This window comes from Xenopus laevis, chromosome 1S (assembly GCF_017654675.1).
Source record: "Xenopus laevis strain J_2021 chromosome 1S, Xenopus_laevis_v10.1, whole genome shotgun sequence".
NCBI classification, from domain to species: Eukaryota; Metazoa; Chordata; class Amphibia; order Anura; family Pipidae; genus Xenopus; species Xenopus laevis.
In genome coordinates this window covers 130,693,284-130,708,485 of record NC_054372.1, presented here as the reverse complement: position 1 = coordinate 130,708,485, position 15,202 = coordinate 130,693,284, and the positions used below count along the sequence as shown (strand labels likewise).

The 15,202-nt window shown below is 37.1% G+C and overlaps 2 protein-coding genes across 2 annotated transcripts; both read right to left on the bottom strand.

The window, feature by feature from the left end:
• Positions 1–1,054: 1,054 nt before the first annotated feature.
• On the bottom strand, positions 1,055–3,715 carry LOC121399449 (serine/threonine-protein kinase N2-like). The gene is made up of 3 exons (XM_041580196.1): positions 3,635–3,715; positions 2,480–2,560; positions 1,055–1,832 (listed from the first exon to the last, which is right to left on the bottom strand). Exons 1-3 carry the CDS (start codon positions 3,704–3,706, stop codon positions 1,635–1,637), a joined length of 351 nt encoding a protein of 116 aa, XP_041436130.1. The 5' UTR covers positions 3,707–3,715; the 3' UTR covers positions 1,055–1,634.
• A 214-nt stretch (positions 3,716–3,929) lies between these two features.
• LOC121398989 (RAC-alpha serine/threonine-protein kinase-like) lies at positions 3,930–15,202 on the bottom strand. Its single transcript, XM_041578711.1, has 12 exons — positions 15,186–15,202; positions 11,542–11,590; positions 11,109–11,165; positions 10,000–10,087; positions 8,501–8,616; positions 7,190–8,046; positions 6,373–6,439; positions 6,189–6,280; positions 5,870–6,046; positions 5,422–5,484; positions 4,779–4,855; positions 3,930–4,152 (listed from the first exon to the last, which is right to left on the bottom strand). Exons 1-12 carry the CDS (start codon positions 15,200–15,202, stop codon positions 3,989–3,991), a joined length of 1,824 nt encoding a protein of 607 aa, XP_041434645.1. The 3' UTR covers positions 3,930–3,988.

The window sequence follows — 15,202 nt, the reverse complement described above, 5'->3', positions numbered from 1 at the left end:
CGTGTTCTTCTTCTTGGGCCCCCCTGCCAAATCCAACTTCTGCTGCCTATGGTTGCCCCTCAATACCCAAAGTGACCACCCCAGCAGTAATTCTTTTTATTGTGTTTTTATGTGGCTTCCATAACTCTTTAAAAGAGGACAATACATTTTACTTTTCAATCATCACCACACTTAGATTGAATCATAGAATATCACTATGGTGGTGCTGAACTATAGCAGAGCTTAATCCACATCAATTATTAAATTTGGGATTCCTTTATCATTTACAAAGAGCACGGGCAGAAGTGTGGGAGCAATAAATGTTGCAAATTGCCTGCACAGCGAGGTGCAAAGTTCTAATTGCCATATTTTGGAGATTTGGGACTTTCCAAATCAGTCGCCTTTTTGTACATAAAATAAAAGGCTAAATTTTGTTACAGAAACTGAATTATACAAACTTAAAACCCTCCCCCTTAGAGATATTTCCTATAAAGAGAGCACAACATTTTTTTTAAATGAAAAGTAATAACTCCAGCAGCACTCCGATGTGTGAATCAAAGGTTATTTATTCATGCCATTAGCAGAGCGACGTTTCGGGCTATTCCAGCCCTTTATCAAGCTTTTCATTTGAATTTCTCCTCGGGCAGAGAGGAACACAGCTGTTCACCCGACGCTGCAAAAGGTGATTCGGTGTGAGTGTGGCACCTTACTGATTTGATTTGATTACAACATTTTTTTTAAGTACAAATCAAGTGTGAAATACTGTTGGACGCCCCATGTGCTACTGAAAGAAGGTTATTAGAACTGTATCTGTAGCATATACACAGAACTATATATTATTGGCAAAGTTCCCCCCAACTAAAATGCTCCTAAAATGATGAATCATCACAATAAATGTCACATGGTTATTGTAAAGAAAACGATTTTTATTGAACGTTGAGTAATTTAAGAAGGATAATAAGACTTTTTAATAGAACTTACAATAATCCCCAAAAGTACATTCTTTGTTTAACCCTTGCTGCAAAGCAAAAGCTTTTACCCTCCCCCCACCCACACACCCACCCCCTCACCCAGCACGAGTTTGAATGTTGCCCAGTTGCTTTGGCTCTATGGCCTGCCATTAAACTGGGTTTGGGGGTCGTTGCAATGAATCAACAGGTTGGAGAACCTATTGATTTATTGCACCAACACCCCCTCAGCCGACTGCTTGAGAGGCCACTGGGCAGTAATGGTGCCAATCATTAGAGGGAACAGTAGGCTAAGGGGGGGTTAGGGAGGGTTTTTTAAATAAAAATGGGGATTATTGTAAGTCATAGTAGCTTGTTCCTCTTCCTAGGCCTGTCTTCTACACCTGGCCACCTTGTAAGCTCTTCTTCTAGTCTAATCTTGACCACATCGATGTCCCGTTCTTTACCACAATGATATTCTGTACCTTTTCTTTGCCAGGATTTCAGTGTTGGGTGGGACATCCGGGAAAAAACCCGGTGGGCCCCTGGCCCTTGTGGGTCAGATCCGCACCTTCTTCCTGCTGCTATTGCCTGACAAAGGACAACACACGCGGCGCTCATGCACACGCAGCACAGCACGCCGGCTCAGAAAGGGAGGACAGAGGGGGTTCCCCCAGTCCAACCCTGGTGAAGATGGTCGGCATTCCATCATTGTGAAAGTGGAGAACAAGCAAAGTTTCCTAATTCCTTCTCCACAAATTTAAGTGCTGGTTTATATCGTTCTCCTGATAATACAGCCTGTCTTGGACTTCTAGAAAATACTCTACGGAAACATCCGGGTGTTTTCTGTTTGGGAATGATCGGGGGTTTGATGAGTTTTTTCGAAAGGGCGTTAAAGTCCAGTTCCTTCAAAATAGGGTATAAATGTAAAAAGGTTACTATCCTGTGCATGTTAAATGATAATTCACAGCTATAAGTCAATAGTAAGCAGACATGGCATTAGCCAAATGATCCATATGTTCCATGATGGGATTTAGAGTTCTCATCAATGGCAATAAATACAATATTATGGCTGCTGGGACACAACAACTTTAATAATGTAGTCAAGTTGGAGCACATGTTGTACAGTTTAAGTGGGTTTAGCCTTGCCAATCTATATATATATATATATATATATATGTGTGTTAACATCACCCATAGATATTATGCTGTGTGCGTCTCTGGCTCAGATGGACCTAAAATCTAAAAACTGCTGATAACTGAGACTAATGTCTTCAGGTAAAAGTCTCTAATTATGTCATATTCTACAACTGATTCCAGAATCAAGAATCATCTGACAGTATTTCGAGTAGGGGTTTAGGGGGACAAAGCACTACAAATATGAATCACTCCTATTGCACCTGCCCTGCTTGATCATGACAATTCTCATTTGCTATAAATATGGGGGCTGATCTGTAATGATTTCTACCCCTCCCTCGGGGCAATAAATTGACAAACAGTCACAATCTATATACTGATTTCTCTTATGCTGAATGTGTTAAATATAAATTTACCTTAAAGAACGAACATTCCTTTAGTTCTTCTGCATCACGTTCGCTTGCTCCAAGCCGTATGTCTGGTTGTTTCCTCAAGAGCTATAAATATATATTTGTATATTAATATATATAAGTATATAGTTACATAGTTACATATTTATAGTTACATAGTTAAATTGGGTTGAAAAAAGACAAAGTCCATCAAGTTCAACCCCTCCAAATGAAAACCCAGCATCCATACACACACCCCTCCCTACTTTTAATTAAAATTCTATATACCCATACCTATACTAACTATAGAGTTTAGTATCACAATAGCCTTTGATATTATGTCTGTCCAAAAAATCATCCAAGCCATTCTTAAAGGCATTAACTGAATCAGCCATCACAACATCTCCCGGCAGTGCATATAACGTTATACACCAAGAAGCAAATGCAGTGTTGGACTGAGACACCAGGGGCCCACCCAAAAACCTTATACCAGGAGCCCATAGACCACTCTCAGTACTACTATTCTTCTTCTCCTCACTCAACCTCTATTCTCCTAATCTCTATTCTTTACATATTATATCTATTATTCCATATTTAGCCTCTTTGTTCTCAAAGAAATAGGAAAAGGCCATGAAATAGGCTTATTTAGCAGCACAAGGGCCAACTGACACCTGGGCCCACCGTGATTTTTCCCGGTATATATATCATTTACACTTATTCAATGCTTTTCAGTTAAACAGTAAATGTCATTGTTATCAAAAGCAGGATCTGCCCATCTGTTTGCATTGAATTCACAAGCTTACCTGCTACATGGTTTCATTGGTCAGAAAACACTGACTTTATATAGCAATGACATTTACATCAACTTTTAAAACCCACTGGGATTGTTTTGCCACCAATATGGGTTTGTGCTGCTTAGTTATCATCTAGTAAAAGGCTCTGTTTTGTTATGACAGATAAATTAGAATTATTTGCATAAAATTGAGTCTATGGAAATGGACTTCCAGTAATTTATATATTTCTGGATATAAGATCCCATAGTTGTACTATTGTAGAATTTCTAATGTTTGGCTCCAACATTCCAAAATGTATTGAGGCCCTTTGCGGGTTCGCACCCTGACTGTGTGAATATCTCTTAACACAAAGACTAACAGCCCCAGTATACAAATGGCTGACACTTACTTTACGTATAAGACTAGTGGCGTCTTCATCCAGTTTTTTTGGGAATTTTGGCTCCTTGTTTTTGATGTTCATAAAAATCTGTTCTATATTACGTCCATTAAATGGTTTCTACAGAAGAACAATGGTATTTGGTTACAAAGGAAACAATGCATTAACAGGTTAAGTTTTAGTGTTCTACAGTTTAATACTACATGAAGCTGATCATTCAGTTCCAATGATGCTGCACTATTGGCTCATATATAAGTATAGACAGGCCAAAGAAAATGTGCTGACATCACGGACACAATTAATATGTACTAATCACACAAGATGCACATTAGCAGCGCTACTTTCCATGCAAAACTAGTAACAATTCTACTGGAAACAGACACTTACCTTGTGGAGGAGCATTTGATAAATCATCACCCCAAGTGCCCACCAGTCCACGGATTTATTGTAGCTATGGTAATAGAGGATTTCAGGGGCCATATAGTAACAGGTTCCTATATTACTGCAGGTTCTGCCGTCGAATCCCATAGCTGAAACAGAGACAAAACATAATGTAGCTGGAAATCAGCATCCCCTTATACATTACATTTTTACTGTTGTGTAATTCATGTTCCCAATGTTCTTGTCTACTAGAAATCTTAATAGATGAATATATAGTGAATAAGGTCCCTCCTGTTGTAAAATATAAGGATATTATAAGTTACTGAGGAGTTTCATGACCATATTAAAGTATGAGGCAGAAGGCCGAGTGTTTTTATAGAGGTCATGAAACTCAGAGGTAACTTCTAATATCCTCATATTTTGCAACTGGGGGTACTTTATTTATTATAATACGCATGTTTCAGTGAGTCATGTGACAGAAATGACATCAGAACTCACCGTTTATAACTGATGACATCAGAACTCACTGTTTATAAGGATATCATTTGCAAGATATTCATGGCTTTTGTGTATTATAAATCAATATGTGTTTTCCTCTTATTTAGGCTTGTTACTAGTTACGGTGGCAGGTGCATGGTAAGATAAATTGCTACATATAAAACAGTGAGCTGTACCAAGACTGATAGACTTAAATGTGGTATGTGGGTCTCAAATATGATAGGCCCTGGACAGATGTATTTGCTTGACCCTCCACCCAGAAAGATCCAAATCTTACTTTTCTTGGAGATGCCAAAATCAGCGAGCCTGGCGTAGCCATCACGGTCCAGCAAGATATTATCTGGCTTTATATCTCTGCAATAATACAAAAGAACATTATTACTTTAGCACAGGGACACTATTTAATCAGGATTATCACAGATTTAAGAAAGAGGAATTAACTATAATAATATCTAAAGGAGAACTAAACCTCCAGCTCTCTCTAACTGCAGAGCTGCACTGTGGGGTTTTCAATATGAATTTTCTCAAAACATGATCATGAAAAAGGCAGTGATTGAGCTGAATCCATTTTTTCCTGAACACTAGATTATTTTATAAAAATGTTGATTGGGAATAAATAATTGCACTATGTGACGGTAACAAAGTACAGAGAGACTTTTCTATATTCATCTGTAAAATGAGTAGGGGCTGGTTTTTATGAAGTCGGTGACATCACATCTGTCCCGGGTATAGGAACGGGGGTCTTTAAAGGGGATGGAAATGGGAGTCACTAGTAGGGGGAGCATTATATTTGAAACAAGGGCAGATTGAGCCCTTCTCAATAGGAACAGCTTCGGGACTCACAGCACTTGATTAACACGTGAGAATAAATCATGTTTGCCTTAAGGGCACGTGGCTAGTAAAATTTCATTCATACTTACCGGTGAATAATGTGTCTTTCGTGCAGAAACTGTAAGCCTAAAACAACACAACCGGCGTAAAATCTACAAAGAAAAAGCAAAAAAGACTTGTGTGAGTTGTTTCCTAAACATAATATTATTGATGTAGAAATGCAGCACAATGTGACTATTGCTGAATCTCTATTCACTGAGCCAGGCTCTCTATTTCCACTTCCATTTCCTCCCAATTACTTTCCCTGCACTCAAATGGGCACAGGGTTACCCTATTAAACATAAAGAGCAGACTTCCAAATGAAAAACAGAAAGTTGTCTGTGAAAGTTTCCGGGCGGCAAACAGAAGCCCCCTATATGCAGCTCAGCATGAGATGTTCAGCAGGTCCCATTCCAATGGCACTGCATGGGTACAGGACTTATTGTGCTGCATAAATCTTACCCCTTAGAAGGTCCCTAACAGTAGAATGTTACTTACACAGCTGTCTCCTTTGGAAAGGCTGCGGGTTTCATATAGGTGGTTAATTCACCACCGGCACAGTAGTCCATTGCCAAGCAATAGTGGTGTTTGGTCTGAAATGAGGCATATAGGCCAACAAGGAAAGGGTTCTTCTCTCTTTTAGCCTCTTCAAGGATGGTCTTCTCTAGTTTTAGCCTAAAAATGAAACAAATACAAGAATATGATTAAATTTCCACTCATTGGCTAAATGATTGGCCCTCCATTTAAACTGCATAATGTCCAACTGCTTGGCCCCCAACAGATACAAAATATCCCTATTCATTCCCCTATAACTCACCTCATAACATGCTTGGATCTTTGTAAGCCTTCCTTCTTTAATGCTTTGATGGCAACCTTTTCCTTAGAAGATTTGTGCTGGGCAAGGTATACCTGGAGTGATAGAAACAGTGAAGAAAATGCATTCAGTAACCAGAGATTTGCTCATTTGTGTTTTTATCTTATTTAAGGACAGATCAACTCACTTTTCCAAAGCCGCCTTCACCAAGTAACTTCTGCAAGTCATAGTCCTCGATGGATGTTCTGGACACTCTGAAAGCACATTGAAAAGTGTTAATACATATATAATACACAACAGCCAGAGAAACCCTGTAAATTATATCCTTCTAAACAGTGCTTAGTGATGTCATCAGTTATAATCTCTGCTCAGTGATGTCATTTCTGTCACACGACTCACTGGCACTTGTACTTTATAATGAATAATGTAGCCCCTGTTAACTATGAGGATACTAGAAATCACCTTGGAGTCCAATGGCCAGTTTACCTGGTCATGGAAGTGTTTGATGAATTATTCTTCTATTTTATGATAGGGGTAGATTATTCACTATATGACAGTATATTTGTATTTACTGGTATGTTCCAGTGCAATGCAACCTATGTATTTATCCAAAACATATGATGCCTTCTAAAATCTTTGCCTGGTCTTTAATGTGAAATCATCCTGGTCATCTAGTGATAAACTTTATGTAACTTAGTTCTATCACTTGGCCCCTCTGATCCCAACAGTCTCCTTTGTAACAAATAGTGGGAAGGTGCAGAGAGGCCAGTGATGAGAACCACAACCATTTTTGGGGGTGTCTCCCTTCTATAAATGATGAATTAAAGCTCCAACCCCAAAATGTGCTTGCAGTGCAATAAATATAAATGGGCCACTGTCACACTTGAAACTAATGTTTATGTGCTACAAAAGGATTATTCCTCTTAAAGAGCTGCTATGTGTTTGTCTTAGTGTAACAAAAAGGATTGAAAAGCAACCAAAATCAAGGCACTAGTAGAACATACTTAGTCTTCTCCTGTTGCTGGAACACTAATTCCTCACTCTTGGGTGTTTCAATTTCTATTTTAACTCTCTCTTCGTCCTTTCTACCTCCTTCATCATTGATTAATTCCTCACTCTCGTGTGTTTTATTTTCTTCTCCCTTTTCTTCCTTTCGATCTTTTCCTTCACTCACTAATTCCTCACTCTCTGGTGTTTCCTTTTCTACACCCTGTTGTTCCTTTAACTCTTCTCCTTCACTAACTAATTCCTCACTCTCTGGTGTTTCCTTTTCTACACCCTGTTGTTCCTTTACCACTTCTCCTTCACTAACTAATTCCTCACTCTCTGGTGTTTCCTTTTCTACACCCTGTTGTTCCTTTAACTCTTCTCCTTCACTAACTAATTCCTCACTCTCTGGTGTTTCCTTTTCTACACCCTGTTGTTCCTTTACCACTTCTCCTTCACTCAATAATTCCTCACTCTCTGGTGTTTCCTTTTCTACACCTTGTTGTTCCTTTACCACTTCTCCTTCACTCCATAATTCCTCACTCTCTGGTGTTTCCTTTTCTACACCCTGTTGTTCCTTTATCTCTTCTCCTTCACTCACTAATTCCTCACTCTCTGGTGTTTCCTTTTCTACACCCTGTTGTTCCTTTACCACTTCTCCTTCACTCACTAATTCCTCACTCTCTGGTGTTTCATTTTCTAATTCAACATTCTCTTCTTTCTTTCTGTCTCCTTCTTCATTCACTAATCCCTTAGTGCTAACGATATCTATATGACTATATTCTTGATCACTGCAAGTTTCCTTATTCTCAGATTTCTCATGGTGGGTTCCATGAGGGTTGATAAGAGCAGCTTCACAGCTGCTGATGGAATCCTATAAAGATCAAAAAGGAATATATATATATATATATTATACAATCCTGTAAACTTATGTTGTGTCTCTATTCAGAGAAAAATCCAGTCTAGGGGTTTACTTTTATCAAGACATGGCTTTCCTCTTAAAACAGGGGAGTAAGTAGAGAAATCAAAGGGTTCTGCCTATTTGCTGCCAGTTTGACTGATATCCCAGAACCTAGCACATGGGACTGATTTGTATGTTATTTATATTTCCTGCATAATGCATATAGTGGTGAGCGAGAGAACCATTCACCAGCAATGTGCTTTGATTTTACAGTTAATGACCCCCTTTTATAAGAATTGGCTTCAGCCATAGGCCCCTACAGACACCTGCTCTTGCTCTTGTGCTTAAGATCTAACTCGGCAGTTTTCTTAATCAAAGTCACTTGTATAGGGAAAATGGCCTTTAAATATGAATGCAATGCACTTACACTAGTAGATTTGAGTGCAACACTCTCTAATGAATTCCTCTTTACATCCTTGTGCTCCTGTGACGACACAATGTTTTCAACTTCTACTGCAGGAGTAGCTGCATGCACTGGATATTCTGAAAATATGAAATAATATTGTTTAATAACTATGCATGGGATCTAATAATCTATATAACAACACATACTGGTGTGCCAGGTCTACTAATAGAAAACTGGTTAACTTAATACCTGGTTCAGTCTAATGTCACTCATTATATATATATTAAGCCAGTCCTGTTTATTTTTAGAAGACATAGTGGCATAAAAAAGAGAATATTAAATAGACTGGCTTCAACCAACAATAAATGCTGGAAGTAATAGTCCAGTGATTGAAGTGCTATATCAGACATGTGGGGGCACATTTACAAAGCTCGAGTGAAGGATTCGAATAAAAAAAACTTCGAATTTCGAAGTGTTTTTTGGGCTACTTCGACCATCGAATGGGCTAGTTCGACCTTCGACTACGACTTCGACTACGAATCGAACGATTCGAACTAAAAATCGTTCGACTATTCGACCATTCGATAATCGAAGTACTGTCTCTTTAAGAAAAACTTCGACCCCCTAGTTCGGCAGCTAAAAGCTACCGAACTCAATGTTAGGCTATGGGGAAGGTCCCCATAGGCTTGCCTGTGATTTTTTGATCGAAGGATATTCCTTCGATCGTTGTATTAAAATCCTTCGAATCGTTCGATTCGAAGGATTTAATCGTTCGATCGAACGAATAATCCTTCGATCCTTCGATCGCAGGATTTGCGCTAAATCGTTCGACTTCGATATTCGAAGTCGAACGATTTTAGTTCCTAGTCGAATATCGAGGGTTAATTAACCCTCGATATTCGACCCTTAGTAAATCTGCCCCGTGGTGTAGAAGTAGTTGTGCCTGGGACAGAATACTGTGCAAATGACTCTTGTTTGAATTGTAATAATGAAACATCTCGCAAAACAAGTGTCTTTTTCACACTCACATTTAACGTTAAGTGGAAGGTAAACCCAAAAAACAATGTTTTGCCTAATAAAAGAAAACATAATTGTAAGCAACTTTGCACTATCCGTTCTGTTGAGTCCAGTTATGTGTCTATGTATTGCTATTGAAAGCAGTGTTTGTCCCTTTCTATTCTCTGCCCTGACGGCTCAGACTGTTCATCAGCTGATTATCAGACCTGTCTCTGGGGATCCAAGACTTTTGCAACATTGTTTAGAAAGTAACAAGCAGGAGTTAAGCAAATGCTGCTTCTAATAGCAATTATTTTATAAATAACTTTAAAAGCACTGAAAATATGTATAAAATGTATTTTAGAAAGTTGGTTTTTTTTTAATCGGCACATTTTTATTTTTGGGGTTAACTTGCCCCTTAAGGAGAATTTTTACTTTCTCTAGGAAGTGATGAAAAGTTGGTCATAATAATATTATCACAAACACTAATAACAAACAGGAAACCAGTCACAACAATTTGATACCTGGAAGTTTCACAGGTTCTTCCGTCAGTAAAATCTCAGGAATTTCAGGAAGTTGAACAGGTGGATCGTTCTTCCTGCTTTTATTTTCCTGTAAAGATAAAAAAAGATACTTTTTAATAACGTCATCATTTAAATTTGACTTTGTTATTGGTCAGAGTCACTTTAACTCAGGAACTATTTTATTGAAAGACGTAAAGCAGCAGAGTAATAGTGATAGGCAAATTTCTCCGGTTTCGCTTCGATGAAAAAACAAAAAAAAAGAAAAGTTCACAAAACACAAATTTTGACGCCAGTGGCAAATTGTTTTTTCCGCTGGCGACAATTCCAACGTGCATTAAAGTCAATGGGCACCATTAATTGTCGCCTAACTAATTTATTCACCGACTGCAAAACGAGGAAATTCGCTGCGGATTTGCACCTGCCCAATAAATTCGCCCATCACTGCTCATTTTCTATCTATTGAGGGCCACATAACTGTACATGCCAGTATAATTATGGGATGTGTATATATGAATGAGTTTATATAAAATAGTATTTATTACCACTATCACTTATTATTCATCTTAGCAATAAATGATTTTCCCAATATATTAATTATTCTTAATGAATTCACTAATAATACAGTTATAAGTATCAATTTTCCCCGGTGCAATCACTCATCACTAGTGATGGGCGAATAAATTCGCCTGGCACGAATTCGCAGCGAATTTCCAGCGTTAATTTTTTTTGGACATGAGTACGAAAAGTCGCTCGCATCAAAATCTGTGCATGTCAATAATATTTGGACACCCATTGACTTTAACGTCAGTGTCAGCTTGGACGCGGGCGTCAATTTTCGATTTTCAGGATTTTTCGTGAAAATGTTCGATTTTCACTATTTTTTGTGAAAATGTCAGAATTTCAAATTTTTTTCGTGAAACTATCTGAATTTCATGATTTTTATGTAAAACTTTCCAATTTCACTATTTTCCCATGAATTTTTCACCTAATTTTTCTCTGAAATGGGAGAAATTCGCCCATCACTGCTCATTACAGTGAAAGAGTAAAACATTCTTTTCCTATTGCAAACAATTTGTTCCTAGTGCATTTTCTTCTATTAGTAAACTCACCCTTCTGCGGGGTCTGAAAAACTTGCTCAAAGCTTTGCGAAGTCTTCGAAACATTTTCTGTAACATAAAGAATAGAAACATATAGCAGTTAGTTTATGTCAGACTTTTACCTTTATTTTTCTTTGGAAATAATGAACATTTGATATGGAAGTTCCGCTGCACCAGTTGTGGAGGCTTATTTATTAAATGTCAGATTTTAATGGTTTTAGAGGGTTTTTGAAACCACCACTAAACTTTAAAATCACGATTGTCATTGAATTCAAAAAATTCCAATTATAAAACGTATGCATTGAAAACCTCTAAATAATTAGCATTTTTTCAGATAATTCAAAGCAAAAAAATCTAAATACCTATAAAATTATAAAATTCTTTGAAGAAATGGCTTAAAATGGTCCAATAGGATCAGCACACCTCCTATTGACTTCTACTGCACCTCCACAACTTGTACTTGCTGACGTTTGGCATTAAAGGCTTTTTTAGACCTTTTTAGGAATTTAGGAAAATTACAAACTTTTCATAATTAGTGGAAAACTTGTAATTTGATTGTTGGCAAATAGACCCCGCAGAATCCAATAAACTAAAATAAGGTTTGATAAGGGTTCTATAACCAACATTTACTATACTATTTCTATTTATTATTCAAAGTCGTGAGCATTTCATAAAGCCTCATCTCACTATATCAAGTTGATTTCAATGAATGGGGCATATTTATTAAGGTTTGAGGTTTGTGTTTTCCACGAACATTTGAGTTTTTGAGTTTTTTTGGTCAAAACTCACATTTTTGGGTTAAAAAACTTAGATTTTTTAGTTTTTTAGAAAAAATTTGAATTTCGGGATTTATTATACCCCAACCAAGGAAATAACTGAAATCCAAAAATACAACCTGTCGAGGTCATGTAGGACTCAATGATGGAGGTCCCTTGAACCATTTAATGTTAATAGCCTTCATGATGTTCAAGTTTTTATCTGAGGGTTTTGCCTAAAAACTCGATCAATTCATGCTATTTTTTCCCACCGAAAACTCGATTAATTTGAGTTTTTGGGTTTCACAACTGAAACTCTTTGAGTCGAGTTTTTTCTATTCGAGTTTTTTTATTAGGAAGAGTAACATCAAACAATGCAGCTTGTTTATATGAACTATAGTAGTGTTTCTGAAGCAAACAGATCAGTTTTACCAGTGCAGGGCAACACTACGGGGCATATTTATCAAGGGTCGAAACGTTGAAATTCAATTCGAAAAGACCAACCGAAATTAGGTCAAAGGTTTTGTTTTTGGCCTTATAGGTCTGTTTTCAATCGAATAGGTCCATATTTGGCTGAATTTGAATTGTATGAATCGCAGTAATAGCACATTTGTTCGAATTCAATTCAAATTTTTTCCGAAAAAAAACTTTGATCTTTCAAAGTCCACCATTTGACTCCAAATAGGTTGTAGGAGGTCCCCCATAGGCTAAAACAGCAATTCGGCAGTTTTAGATGGTGAATGGTCAAAGTCTAATTTTTAAACAAACAGTACATGATATATTACGATATTTGAATTTTTGAATATTTTTCAAATTCGAATTAAATTTGTACTATGCCCTAGTCGAAAAAAAAAGCTTGAAATTCAATGTTTTTTTCATTTGAAAATTCACCTAGACCTGTGATAAGTATGCCCCTATGTGATATTTCCATTACTTTAAAACACTTTCATTCTTTGGTGTTACTGTTCCTTTAAATAAGATACCATTCAAGTTCCGAGTTCATTAGAATTCATTAGAGTATATTACAGTTTTTTAGAGTTCATTCAAGTTCATTAGAGTTCATTAGAGTTCATTTCATTTCATTCAAGGTTATTCAAGGTCATTCGAGTTAAATCGGGGTATAAAAAACTCGACATTCAAACTTGGATAAATAACCCCTCAGTGCCATGCAATTTGCCTAATGTATTCCCATATCTTATTTTAATCCCCTAAACCAGAAGTGAGCCCAAGCCTAAATCTAAACACACTGTGATTATTATGCATTTACCAACACTGTTTTATCTCTCCGGAGAGAAATGCTTCTGTCTGCTGAATCAATGTTGGTGTTCGTAAATTTATATTAAATATAGTAGGTGTGGATAATATAGAATTGTATCTCTCAGGTAAAAAAGTAATTTTGCTACATAAAGCGATATACTTACCGATTGTTGTTAATTGATGAACAAGATGAAAATCTCTGTTCAGATATATATATATTTATATATATATATATATTTAGATATATATTGATATAGATATATATATATATAGTAAAACAAAGTAAATGCGATTAACACTGATCAGATGATGCAACCAGTCTGGTCAGAAGCTAAACCGCAAATGATACAAGATTAGAACTGAATGCTCTAAGCTTGCTTTTGACCATTATGACATCACTTCCTGCTTTTGACCATTATGACATCGCTGCTTATGACCATTATGACATCACTTATTTTAACCATTATGACATCACTACCTTCTTTTGAACATTATGACATCACTTCCTGCTTTTGAACATTATGACATAACTTCTTTTGACCATTATGACATCACTACCTTCTTTTGAACATTATAACATCAATGCTTTTGACTATTATTAGGCTAATACTTTATACAAAACAAAAGTGGATATGTGTATATGTGTATGTTTAATCTTTACAGTTGTGTGCTGTGTATGTGTGTATGTGCTGAGTATGCTAAAGCCCACCCACAAAATTGCCACAACTTACCCACAAAAATCCCAGTCCCCTGCAAATGAGCATAGGCCACTATTTTTTATTTTACAACTTCTACTTTTTATACTTTCATCTTTTTAACTTTCCTTCATGCAGAACTTTTTGAACGTGGACTTTTTACTGGTGGCGCTGCTGAGAGAATCTCTGGAATTTCTACTCTCATAAGAACACTCAGTTTACCTGATGATCTTTTCATGGATTGCAGTGAATTCAAGTGATTTCAAGTGATTTCATCAGCACGTGGATTATGAATTGAAGTCTTGCACAAGACACTTTTACTTGTCATTTCAGCAGAATTCAGTAAATTACTGAGCTCCTGAATAGTCATTCAATGGATTTATCCAATGAATTCATCTCAGCACTTTATTCTTGGATGAAGATATGATACGCATATACACCTGTTGTCTTTTCATCTCTCTCTATTGATCAGGGATCACATTTATTAACCACAAACCTAATATTCACAAATGGCCTTTTCCATAGAGTTTGAAGCAAATCATTTGATTTCAGCAAAAAGAAACCTTCTGATTGATGGTAACAAAGATGCACAAATCCATCAATTGGAAGAAGAAGAAACTTTAGGCAAATTTGATTCTAGACAATGGCACGATATATTCCAGTTGGGCTAAGTGTTGTGGCAAGGAAGGAACAAAATGTCAGCAATCCCCAGTGTGAATATGTATTAAGCACAGGGAGTTAGTACTCGGGGTAAATAAACCGATGGAAACTCCAACTGTGGCTACAGTTCCATTCTTACTTTATTCCATACAGAGAACCCCATATCTATATATAAGTATATACATATAAATGTATATATGTATAGAGCAGGGATCCTTTTTCACCCGTGAGTCACATTCAAATGTAAAAAAGAGTTGGGAAGCAACACAAGCATGAAAATAGTCATAGGGAGTGGCTAAGAAGGGCTGTGATTGGCTATTAGTAGCCCCTATGTGGATTGTCAACCTACATTGAGGCTCTGTTTGGCAGTACAACTGTTTTTTATACAACCAAAACTTGCCTCCAAGCCTGGAATTCAATAATAAGCTCCTGCTTTGAGGCCACTGAGAGCAACATCCAAGGGGTCGGTGAGTAACATTTTACTCATGAGCCACTGGTTGGGGACCACTGGTATTGAGCATATCTGCTGCTAATCACTATGTGAATCCTTCTTTTGGTTGCCAAGTGTTATCAAAGTCTCACCTTGCAAGAAATTGTAATTGGGAGCCGTTATCTTAAAGAGAATGAATTCCCAGTGGTTAAAATAAGCCCCATTAATAGGACAGGACTTTTTCTTATGTTGTTTATAGCAGGGGTCCCAAACTGCCGGGCCACGGACATACTTGAACTGGGCCGCCAT

Coding starts and splice junctions, on each gene's coding strand:
- LOC121399449 (XM_041580196.1), bottom strand. CDS start 3,706: ATGAACATCAAAAACAAGGAGCCAAAATTCCCAAAAAAACTGGATGAA. Junction 2,561..3,634: donor CCACTAGTCTTATACGTAAA/GTAAGTGTCAGC, acceptor ATATATTTATAG/CTCTTGAGGAAACAACCAGA. Junction 1,833..2,479: donor AGGAATGTTCGTTCTTTAAG/GTAAATTTATAT, acceptor CCTATTTTGAAG/GAACTGGACTTTAACGCCCT.
- LOC121398989 (XM_041578711.1), bottom strand. Junction 8,047..8,500: donor TTGCACTCAAATCTACTAGT/GTAAGTGCATTG, acceptor TGATCTTTATAG/GATTCCATCAGCAGCTGTGA. Junction 4,856..5,421: donor GAAAGACACATTATTCACCG/GTAAGTATGAAT, acceptor GTATTATTGCAG/AGATATAAAGCCAGATAATA.